The 12,510-nt window shown below is 35.9% G+C and overlaps 2 protein-coding genes across 2 annotated transcripts; one reads left to right on the forward strand and one right to left on the reverse strand.

Annotated features, from left to right (window-relative positions):
• Positions 1-8,496: 8,496 nt before the first annotated feature.
• LOTGIDRAFT_100028 (hypothetical protein) lies at positions 8,497-8,718 on the forward strand (the record flags this gene model as incomplete). The annotated part of the gene is made up of 1 exon (XM_009057108.1): positions 8,497-8,718. A coding segment is annotated over one exon (222 nt), but the record flags the coding sequence as incomplete, so codon positions are not given.
• A 2,581-nt stretch (positions 8,719-11,299) lies between these two features.
• On the reverse strand, positions 11,300-11,842 carry LOTGIDRAFT_153183 (hypothetical protein; the record flags this gene model as incomplete). Its single annotated transcript, XM_009057109.1, has 1 exon — positions 11,300-11,842. The coding sequence occupies one exon, from the start codon at positions 11,840-11,842 to the stop codon at positions 11,300-11,302; it is 543 nt and encodes a 180-aa protein (XP_009055357.1).
• Between the last annotated feature and the right edge of the window lie 668 nt (positions 11,843-12,510).

A 12,510-nucleotide genomic window follows, 5' to 3' on the forward strand; every position in this document is an offset into this window, starting at 1 on the left:
GGCGTCAGTCCGTCAATCGTCCAAGTGACGTAGTGGCGATCTCATTGACGGAGTGGCGAACGAGTGACGAACTCATTGATGGAGTGACGAACTCATTGACGGAGTGACGAACTCACTGACGTACTGACGTATGAGGTAGCCCTTAAGCATACACGCCTTATTCATCCGTCACTCCGTCAATGAATCGGTAGCTCCGTCATTCATTGCCATTGGCTTAATCCGTCAATCATCCAAGTGACGTAGTGGCGAACTCATTGACGTAGTGGCGAACTCACTGACGGAGTAACGAACTCATTGACGGAGTGGCGAACTCACTGACGTACTGACGTATGAAGAAGAGCTGTATTAACGGACTGGCTCCAATGAAAGGTTGGGGCAATTTTATGACTGTTTGATGTCAATGAAAAAAAAACACCTAAAATGTAAAAATAATCAAAGAATGAATCAAAAACAAAACTTTGAAAAGATTGTCGGGTTAACTAAACCATTGACGAGACGCACTGACGGTCGAAGGTGAACCTAAAGTAATGCTAAATCTGAATGCCAATAAATTAGGTATTCAGCCCTGGATTGCAACATACTATAAGTTCAACACTCATATGGGTTCACCACTCCATCATGGGTTCGCCACTCCGTCAATGAGTTCACCACTAAGTCAGTGAATTGTCCTCTCCGCCAATGAGTTCGCCACTATGCCAATGAATTCGCCACTATGTCACTGCAATGATTGACGGACTAACGTCAATGACAGATTGAAAAAAAAAAAGAAAATGTTCAAGGAATCTAGGAAAGCGGTGAAAAAATCTATCGCGATTTTAGTATAGTGAAAGTATAATAAAAAAATTCAAGTGTTGGAGTTTAACGTCTTTTTTCATTAAAAATGCAATATGATTATGACTACAAATTTTTTCACATCATTTGTTCCATATTAAAGAGATTGTCCAAATTTTTTTTTTAACTTCACATATGTATTGGGAACACTGAAAGGATCAATTTTCACCATTCCAATTTTCAACAGGACGTCTGAGGTTCATGTAATTCCCTTTAAACCATCGCAAAAACTGAAAATAATATATAAGAAACTTTCAGATGGTGAAGTAATAAAACGCCCATCACCCACATCCTCCCCCCTCTACATCCCCCCCCCCCCACCCCCTTCGTTTTAGTGGAATTGCAAGAAACGCAGATCTGAAAATTAGAATGGTGCAAATCAGTGTCCCTGATAATCATAAAAAGTTTACAAAATCTTAAATAATAACCAGATGTAAATAATTATAACTAAATTATAACCAAATTAATATCAAAACAATAATCGGTGGAAGAGATAACTGTGTTCCCAAGAAAACTTTGACGCTGTGTTTGCCAAACAAAGATCAATAACTAAAAAAACCGTTAATTGAACATAAATCGAAGATCGAAGTTATTTCCAATGTAGAATTCCAAATTTCCACAAAAGCAGAAGAAATTTTTTTCTATAGTGATCACCAATCCATTTCGAAGAAAAATCGCGAAAAGTTCTCAACAATATACATAACATGCCAAAGTCCATCAAGATCAGGTTACAACTGCAGTCTCGTTCGTATTCACATGCCAAATTCGTTTATTTTGGATAGATCAAAATCAATTAAATCATATTAAACGATGTACACAAAATTATACGTAAACATACCAAGAATTGTTAAAATTCTGGCCTATTTGTATAGCCTACATACAAGATATTTCACTTGCACGACCCATAAGCAAAATGAGATTGATATCCTGCAAGAATGTGATCTCATCCAAGTGACGTAGTGGCGAACTCACTGACGTAGTGACGAACTCATTGACGTAGTGGCGAACTCATTGACGGAGTGACGAACTCACTGACGTACTGACGTATGAGGTACTCCCAAAATGATAGACTGTCTTCGCTCTCTAAAATATAGATTATGCAACTGTAGTCTAAAAGATTCAATGAAATGAGAAAATTTGCATCTTGACGCCAAACGAACAGGCCTTGTACGTGGAACTTTTCATTCAATACTCTATGAAGAATCCGGATTTACTCCTTTATCTGATCACCGTACCTTGCACCTGAGTATTCTGCTGCCACCTGACATTTCCATCAATCCTTACCCTCTCCACTCTTCTCATCAACTCAGAACATTACCTTGGAACGCCGTATCATACAATAACTCTTTCCTACCATCAACCATACGACTTTGGAACAACCTACCAAATCACATTAGCAACAGCGATTCTCTCTTCACTTTCAAAACACGTCTTAATAAACATGTCTTCATCCTCTGTCCCTCAATACTATTACCTTGGCAACCGTTCTTCTCAAAAACCAGATCACGCCATAATAAAAGCCCTCTAAATGCACACAAACTCTATATGCACATATCTGACAACCCCTCTGTTGTATTATGTACTTAGATAACAAGTTTGTATTTCCCGCTGTATGACGTCATCACTATGGACACGTCATTATGACCACGCTCCTTATAAAGGCTTGCCAAATGGCCTACGATCTGTAAATGTATCAGAATATTAAACCATTTAAACTATTGCTTACTATATTATGAATAAACAACATAATAAAACACCCTCCTGTTCTTGTGACCACATATATGAAGACTCGAACACTACCTTCTCTACTGCCAGAAATATACTCACATTCGCAATCAAACCATTAACCTTCTTCCTCTTGTCAAGATCTCCTACAACACTTTTATTTGGAAATACCGATCTACCTTCTGAAACTAATTCAAACATCTTTTTCATCTTTCAAAATTTCATCACCTCATCCAAACGATTTGATTAATCTTGAAGTGTGTGTTGTATACCTAATTTGTAATGTTACCATTTTATCACTTTATACATGTGTGGTATTTGTGGTCTGAAACTTAGCTCAGTCTTGTCAAGAGTCATCTTTCTGTTTATAACTCTTCTGTCTAAGAGAGTAGAAAATTATTAATTTTTCACAGCAATGAAGCCCTCAAATTCATTTCTCTAATTCTTCAGGTATAGCCAACCACAATGTAATAAGTTGATCATTTTTGTACTTTCAGCATTTTACGGTTATGATTGTACCAGAGTACAAGAATACAAGGAATGAGAATTCTGTCATATTAATCTTCTTGTCAATAAACTTTAACCAATCAGCCGTTTAAACTCAATTTTAGGATCCACCACGTGGGCGAGGTATTACATAATTAGTTCTTTCCTAACTATCAACCAGTTGACAATTTTCGGCAATACTTCACTTTATACTTCAACTATTAATTCTTATATTCTATCCTACACTTATATTTTCCACTTATTATGCTTTTAGAGAACGGTCAAGACGGATTTACATAAGCCCGACTTGTTTCTGAATTGACCATATACATATTTGTATGTATTTAAAAAGAAAACGTTTATGTAATAAATATTGTTTAAACCAAATTTTTCTATGTTGATGAGACTTGTATTATAAAGAATCATAAAATTCTCACTAACAATCTTCGAAAGTTTAAATGAGACAATGGTGATAATTTTAACAGATTTTGTGAAAAAAGATAACTGACTGCTACAAATGCATTATGATTTCTGACAGCTACCAGAGGGCGTATGTTATCTTGCCTGGCAAGCTATCTGTATCATTACCACCGCTTTGTGGTGTTCGTTCTGTGATATCGATTTTATATCTATGTTTTGCAGCTTTTTTTTTCCGCTAATAATTTAGTACTACTTTAATTATATATATGTATATCGACAAATTTGATTTGGTATAACGTCATAAACAATATCCATTGAGAATTACTGAAGGATATGTTCTCTATATATAAAAATGTGTTCTTCAGATCTATTAAGCTTGATTCCGTTCACTTCCAGTAAATATATGAAAAATACATAGTCATTACGTCATTGTCTCAATATGAAAGAAAACAGATTAATGAGTTCATAGCAAATCGTATTTTTAACATACATAGATTTTCCTAATTGTATTAAACAAGCATTATCTCTTTATTCTTTGCAATCGATTGGATTTTTTTTCCTTAGCTTTCCAGAACAAACTGAAAATAATAGTATTTCTATTTGGAGCTTGAATCACAAATGAAAAAAAAAATGATGTTGAGGCTGCAGAGCTTTTTTGTGGACTGATTTTACCTTGGGTTTACACAGAGAAAAAAAAATTCCAAATTTTGAAATTTTCTTCTTATCCTGTAATTTTCAGATCGCTCGGTAATTAGAGAAATTGAAATCGGAAGTGACACATGCGCCGCTTCTTTTCGAATTTTCGTTAAAACACAAGGGCTTAATTTTTTTCACATTAAAATTATCTGTGCATTGTTGACATAAAATAAAAATGCCTTTTGGCCATAATATCATTACAGGATTTGAGTAAATCTTATGATTCATCTTTTAGAAATCACATACACCGTAGTGTCCAAAAAATCCATGCTGTTTTCGCTCATATTTACTGTCAATTTCACAGAAGGGTGGTGGTTGTTAAAATCTGTTTGTTTACTTTCACAGCCAGAAAACAAATTAATTGATTTTGTAATTTTTTAAACCCTCAAAATTATTTTAAATTTGTATGCAAAAAATTTTGTAAAAAAAACGCTATTTGAAGCCGTGCTTTCAAAAATTTTTGAAAACCCTTCATTTTCAAGACTGTCGGTGGCTCATCTAGAAAATGAAATGAAATAAATGGAGTTTTACGTCCTACTTTTCTGCAGTGGCTCATCTAGGTTAGTGGGGATCCTTTCCCGGGATTTTAACATAATATGCTCTCTGTGTTTTTGAGACCTCTCTGTTAGCCAATTTAATGGAAGATTTTTAAATATTGGTATTCATATACTACAAACAGATAAGAATTATTTTAAACCTGAAATACATTTAGTTAAATGTTATTAGAGATATCTATTTTTAGTTAATTGTTGGTACAAATAAAAAGATCAGATTTCTACAATTCATGCAGACAGTTGGCATTATAAACCCTAACACCAACGTTTCACATAAAATTCTAAAACAATATAGATCATATATCGCAATATGTCACTTTAAATTATTGAAGATGAATATTCTGTTTACTTTATTCTGAAGAAATATTTTGAAGTCTTGCCATTACAATAGAATCATATGTTAAAGTGTTTTCTTGTTTGTATTTCTATTTGTAGGCTTGTGTTGTTCACAATTATGTGGAGACAATGTTTCTTAAGAAATACTTTATAACCAAATAGAAATGACCCCTCTCTTCATAATAGGTGAGAATTGCCGAATGTGACCATGGATGATATCAAAAATTCCTGTTTTATCGATATTTCGTTACTTTGTATTTGACTAATTTGAATTTCGAATGATTTCGATATTTACACCATTTTACTCCATTTTACTCTGTGGATATTGCTGTTCTGTTTGGGTAAAAAATCGACAGGTGAAATCATATGACTCTTGCTATTGGGGTATATGTCATCAACATATGTCATAGACATATGTCATCTTGCTTGGCAAGCTTTCCAAAAATATACTTGGGAAGTGTCCTTGGGAATTTATTTATAGAATATAGAAACACTAGAATATAGATCGTTTTACTTCAATACATATTTTATAAGTGTCGTGTTGAAGAGTGAACGCCTTTTCAGAAAGACGATTACATTTCTCCGGAATCTAAAAAGTATATAGGCCTACTCTACTAATTACAATTATTTGAGTGACATACAACGCTTTTTTAATATTATATTTGGAAATAAAATTGTGGGCAGTATATTAGTGAGGTCAATCAACATCAAACATCTCTGAACAATGTCAACAAGAACATAAATAAGAATAAGCTTAGAAATCCACTTCAGAAACTATGGTAAACCTAGGCACTGTACGCCTGTTTATTCTTGTAATACAAAACATTATTGTGTCAACACAATATACGTGCTTAGACGTTTCAATGCTTCGCAATGTTGCTTTGGGTCAACAGTTAAATGGGTTGATAATTCAAAAGATTAGGACATCGTTTTTAATGAACTGTGGCAAGGAATGCTTATATCAAACTAACTGTTTATCGGTGAATTCTAATATAAAGACTGGCTGGTGTGATCTCAATAGAAACGTTAGTGGAGTTTCATTTCCACTTGTGTCCAACGCTGATGTTCTTTACACCGAAAAATCGGAATTTCAGATGATTTTGTTAGATGCTTGTATATCTCATTCATGTCCAAATAATTACAAGTGCCTTCTTGATTCTGGAACAGCACTGTGTGTTATATTTGACTGTGGCATTCCCCCATCTGTTGTATTTGGAAATGATAAAAGATATGAAGAGACTGTTGTGGGATCCACTGCAAACTATTCTTGTTCGGGCCCTGGGGTAGTTCGAGAAGACGTGACGTTGACTTGTGAACAGAATGGACATTGGATAGGTGGACAGTGTAGAAAAATATCCTCCTGTTTACAAATTAAACAATGTGAGAAAAATTATACTGATGGAGAATTTTGGCTTTAAGTTATAAACTTACAAGGGAATGTTCTTATAATACGAACACTCACGAATCATTTGGAGAAGCTATATTTCGAAAAATTAGAGTTAATTCAAATTTGGAAATAGATGGTAATGATGTCAAATTTATGGAACTTCTTTTGGGAAACAATCAAAAGTATGGAACAACATTTGACTGTATGGGGAAAGACTGTCCAGATATTCCTCATGGTACTCTAAATATTGACACAAGAGATACCGGACTAATGGTAAAACCTGATACAAATTGGATCACATATGGATATATGCCTGGTACAACAGGATAAGCAATAATGTCATAGATATTAAATGTGGGGGATTTTGTGGTGGTTGTACACCTAAATCAAGTATGGTCGTCCAGCTTGATGAAAGTTCTATCTTGCAACAGAAGTCTCCTGTTGAAGCAATGCCAGATTTGATTTGATTAAATTTTTAGTATTCATATTTATGAATAGCAGTAATATATATATCTTAGGTTAGATGAGTTAATAAACACCGTGTCGTAACGGCGAAGCTATTCAAATCGTTAAAGAATGAAAAAGATTGGGAAGTGCTTTCTTGGCATTTATTATCTTTTACTTGCATTACTTGCTCCATTTTGGTTTCAACTTTGAACTTATGACATTGTGTCAACTTCAGAATGAAAATTTAACCCCAGGCTTATAGATTAATCAAAAGTATTCATAATCTGGAATATTTAGACAGTTCCTCAAGGTAACAGGTGGCCGATAGGACTGTTTCGATTGAATCAGCGATCTTGGCCTGACATGACCATGTGTCCCTATATACTTGCATTGAGAACAGGTACGATAGGATACGGTGCAGTCGCTGTCGGTTCTAGTTTTCTCGATCATACTAAAAACTTGAGATATTAATTTTGTTGGTTTGTCCATACGGAATCGTGCCAGGTGTGAAGTAGTTTGAAGGGAAATGAGGAAGGATGCCAATCTCATTCTCATGCTTCTTATTCTGTTCCCGATAATCTTGTTGTACAATAACTTATTGTCCCCCGAAAACTCCTCATTTAGGTCCGCAGTCACCCACAAACGTTTACAGTTTGGAGGTTGATGAGGATCAGATTCACCAGCCTCAACGAGAGAATGGTCAGATTACCTTCGAGTGATACTTACTAGTTTTAAAGGTGTTTTACGACTTGAATAGGTATTTCCTCAGCCTTTAACATTGACTGCACATGCTTAGACCTTTTTAGCTGTTCCTTTCTTACACAGCGTAGTGATGTGCTCTGTACAATTAGAATGAAGTATGTTTGAAAATCGGTCTTGTATCTTGGTACGAATGGATAGTTGTACTGACGTGACATTCAGCAATCCTCGGCAGTTTCCGTAAAGCTGAATCTGTTTCGCTAATGAATGCTTGCGGGAGACTCTTTACTCTTTGCTATTTAGCAGTGATTTGTCTAAGAGCCTTTGGGAGATAAACCTTACACTTACTTATGCATTTAATGTTACATCGTGACTATCGATTATCGTATAATGGCGCCAACCATGTCCGCTGGTCCGTCAACAATTGCTGTAAAACACTCTAGAAGGGATTGATGAACCCTATTTAAAATAAGATAAAAATCGAACAATATTTGATATGAGTTATTGCCCTTGTTCTTGAAAACGCGTTTTAGCTATAAGCGCCTAAATTTACAATTCCTGCCAGCTTTCGAACTTTTTGAGGTGATAATGAACAAAACTACCAAGTTTCGTCTAAAGCGGCCCATACACGATCAATTATATTACACAATAATATTGCACAATCGAATTCAGTTATTTTTCTGACCGACACACACGATTCAATCAAATCGCACAATAGTATTGAGCAAAAGTGCATCATTTCTACTTTAAACTTCGACCAGAATGGATGCATCGATCGCTATCGCGTTGATATTTGCTTCTAGACGTAGAAAACGGAGCAGACGAAGGATTTGGGCAAAACAATGGTTTCTAGAGCGTGGACGTAAGTTCGGCAACCAGTCATTATTGCTTGAATTGCGAACCAATGAGCCGGAGGATTTCAAGAATTTCTTGAGAATGGACGCAAACAGTTTTGATGAACTATTAGATATGATAACACCTTTAATTGAAAAACAAAAGACAAACATGCGAGATCCAATTTCCCCCAATGAGCGACTTTCAGTTACGCTACGGTATTTGGCTACAGGAAATTCATTCCAGGATTTGAAATTCAACACAGCTATATCACCTCAGGCCATAGGGAAAATCGTCATCGACCATATATTAAGGACCATATATTAAGGTAAGCATAAAACACAATTTCAGTTAAATTTGGTTTATATTATTTCTTTTCTAGAAATTATAGAAATAAAAAAAGTGTCATTTGGATAATATCATAAAATAAATACACATAAAACATAAAAACTGTGAAATCAATTAACAAAACAAAGTCTCCAACATTTCTGTGGAGCAACTGCTAATTTAATCTTTTCAAATACTGTTTGGTTCATGGTACAAAAGAAGAGAAATATTCAGCGACTCCATGTGGGGATTCCTCAGGAGGCGGTATAGGGGTCGACGACCGGTCGTGTAAAATGAATATATTGCACGATATAATTGAAAAATCCCACACACTGTAAATGAAATAATTGCGCAAGCCTGAAAATTTCTACCAGATTTAGAAATTCTGAGGCTTGCACACTACTATTGTGCAAGCCTTCAATATCACCCACACACGGTCAATATAACTGCGCAATGTCAGTTCACGCAATACTATTGTGCGATATTATTGATCGTGTATGGGCCGCTTAAGGTATAGCTAAAGGTTGAATATTTCATACTGGTGATTGTAACTGCACTGCCAAATTTCTATGTGAAGTTCTTATTCAAAATCAAAGCTGCTATTGGGCGTATATAACCTTGCCTGGCTATCTTATTATTATCAGTTTTAATCCATATTTTACGACATTTTTATTTTCCTTGTATTTGTTTTCAAACACTTACGATCACCATTATTTGGAAGCACGATTCATCCGTTAAACTCTGTGTTATTTAATCAGAATTGGCTTAATTTTCTTTTAATCATGTATCCTCTGAAAAATAGATAGCGTTAATAAGTTAGATAATAGCTTGGAGTAATGACTGACCGGAGGAACATCGCCTCGCCTCGTAATGCTACCGATTAGTGCCGCTGTCAATCAACGCGTCACGTGAATCCTTTAGCGTGTAAGTAACGTGATTTAGGCCAAGTACAAACTGATGTTGACAACAAATGAGCTCGGGCTAACCGATAGCGATTTCGAGATTGATCCCGTTGATTTTGAGAACTTTGATGATGATTTTGACATCAAGGAAGTTAACTGTATATGCGGAGCTATTTGTCTGGAAGATCAAGATCTAATTTAATATTATGGCATAATAATTTCGCTACAATCGTGGCCCGCTACTGACATGGAATTGATCGAGCGGGTTGCTATGTAGAGTCGAGCGGCACTGATTGTCGACGCACGCTATAGTTTTCTATATTCCGCAGTCATTACTCCAAGATCCAAGATAATTGTAACAAGACAATGGATTTGTTTGGTGTTACCAGTAACAACCAGATTCAAAGGAAAACATTAAGACTGACACACTTTTGTTTTACAAATACATCGGAAGCTGGTTATATAATTCTTAAAGGGATAGCATCACTTTGTGACGTCGGAATGAAAATTGGAATGATGTAAATTGATGCTATCAGTGTCCCCAATACACATTACAAGTTAAGAAAACTTCTTTACAATCCGTTTAATTACTGATTAGTTCCATTATAAATGTCTCCGTGTCATTTCCTGATCATAATTAATCAAAAATAAATGTTATCCAAAGTAAAAATCATGTGATTCTTGAATACAATATAATGCAAATGCAAGATGGATACAAACGGGTTGAATGGCATGCCAGCATTACACAACGATAAAAAGATAGCTTGCCAGGCACGGTAATATACGCCCACTGGCAGCTTTGATTTTGAACACTCATGCCAAGTTTCGTCAAAATCCATCAAGAATTGTGCCTTCTAGAGTGTTTACGAGCTAAAAATTGAACGCGTTTTCAAGAACAAGGGCAATAACTCATACTAAATATTTTTCGATTATTCTGATTTTCAATAGGGTTCATCCTTTGACGATTACGAACACTCATACCAAGGACGGACGGACGGACATGGGTGACGGCAATATACGCCCCCCATTTCATGTGGGCGTATAAAAAATCATAAGATCTATGAATGGTTCGGATGGGAGCGACCCATGATCACATCCAAAGAACCTTCGGTTGATCCTGTGTTATTGTAACGTTACAGGCTGACAGGACACACGCCAAATAGGCTGAGAACGAGCAGAACAGGGTGACCACACCACTTTCTGAAAGTGACGTCATCGGCGAAGAAAGCTCTGTTTGTTCAGAGATAACGAGAGGCATAGTGTTTATGGCCGAAATGGTGAACGGACGACGGCATGTTGCGTTCAAGAGGAAATCGTGGACAGGGGAGCTCTCCACTGGTTATCTTTAATGGCAATTTGACAGCCCAGCGTTACGTTAATGATATTCTTCGCCCGACAGTCTTACCATATGACTGTTGGAGAAATGGTGTCATTTATCCACATGACTACGCCGGACCCCGTTGTAATGATTGAGTACAAATCATATAAAGAGTTGGTCGAGGTTTTAAACTTTTAATCTATAAGAATGCAGTAGACATGTTTTTTACAGGAAATAGGTTACAGGGAACACAACTAAAAGTACTCTCATTGACTGAAGGGGTAAGTAAGGGAAACAACTCATGTTTGCATGTTGGCTACGTACAACATCCCCCTTATTAGATAAAAATAATACATACACAATAAGTAAATTTTTGTGGTTTTTTAACAATTCGACCCGAACGAATAACATGTCTATTATCTGTTTGTGTTCTTTGATTGTTTTTGGGTTCACATCGTATAGCAGTTGGTGGATCAGGTTCCATGTTACGTGGTAATACATCCAAATCTGGTAGTTGATGTGTTTGTGTTTTAGGTGTTATCGATCTCTGAGTGTTGATATCAGTAAGGCGGACTCGTTTCTGACTTGTTATCTTCTCTGGAACTTCTCGAAGATGTATTCGATTTCTTCGGAATGATTTTCCATCTGGTGTTGTTACGATGTATGATCTTGGTTGGTTACACTTTGATGTAACTGTAGCATGTTCCCACAAACCAGTTTTGTAGTTTTTAAGTAGAACTGCTTGTGATGTTACCAATGGAGTTAGATCTTTTGACATTTTATCGTGTTGTGTTTTCTGGATTTCTTGTTGAGTCTGCAATTGTTCTCTGACATTGTCTGGCACAGTAATGAATGGTTGAGGTTTATGAGGGATACTCATGTTTGAGCGAAGTTTCCTCCCCATAAGAAGTTCACCTGGAGAAGGGAAACTGCTATGTATAGGTGTGGATCGTAGACATAATAATGCAAGATCTGGATCACTTTTCCCCTCTTTAGCTTTTTGAAGTGTAGTTTTTACTGTGCGTATCTGCCGTTCAACAAATCCATTAGATTGTGGAAATCTTGGTGATGATGTATCATGTTCAAAGCAATAAGTTTGACTGAAGATTCTGAAACTTTCTGATGAGAATTGTGGTCCATTGTCGCTTATAAGACGTGATGGAATCCCATATTCCGTAAGGATCTGTATTAAGTGACTTATGGCTAGTGTAGTTCACAGGAAGTTTACGAATAAGAATATACTTGCTGTAATAATCTGCAACAATAAGGTATTCGTGCTGATCAAAGTAAAATAAATCAGTACCTAGGATTTCCCAAGGATGATGTGGTACTTCATGGGGTAACAAAGTCTCTGAAGTTTGAGCTGGAAGGTGCTTTTGATATATGCTGCAGTTCTTTACAAGAGCTTCAATATCTTTCGTTATATCATACCAGTAAACAGAATTCTGGGCACGTAGTTTGGTTTTCTCAATGCCTTGATGACTAAATGTAGCTGATTCAGTATATCTGATTCAGTATATCTGATTCAGTATATCTGATTTCATTGAA

This window comes from Lottia gigantea, assembly GCF_000327385.1.
Source record: "Lottia gigantea unplaced genomic scaffold LOTGIsca_3, whole genome shotgun sequence".
Classification (NCBI taxonomy): Eukaryota; Metazoa; Mollusca; class Gastropoda; family Lottiidae; genus Lottia; species Lottia gigantea.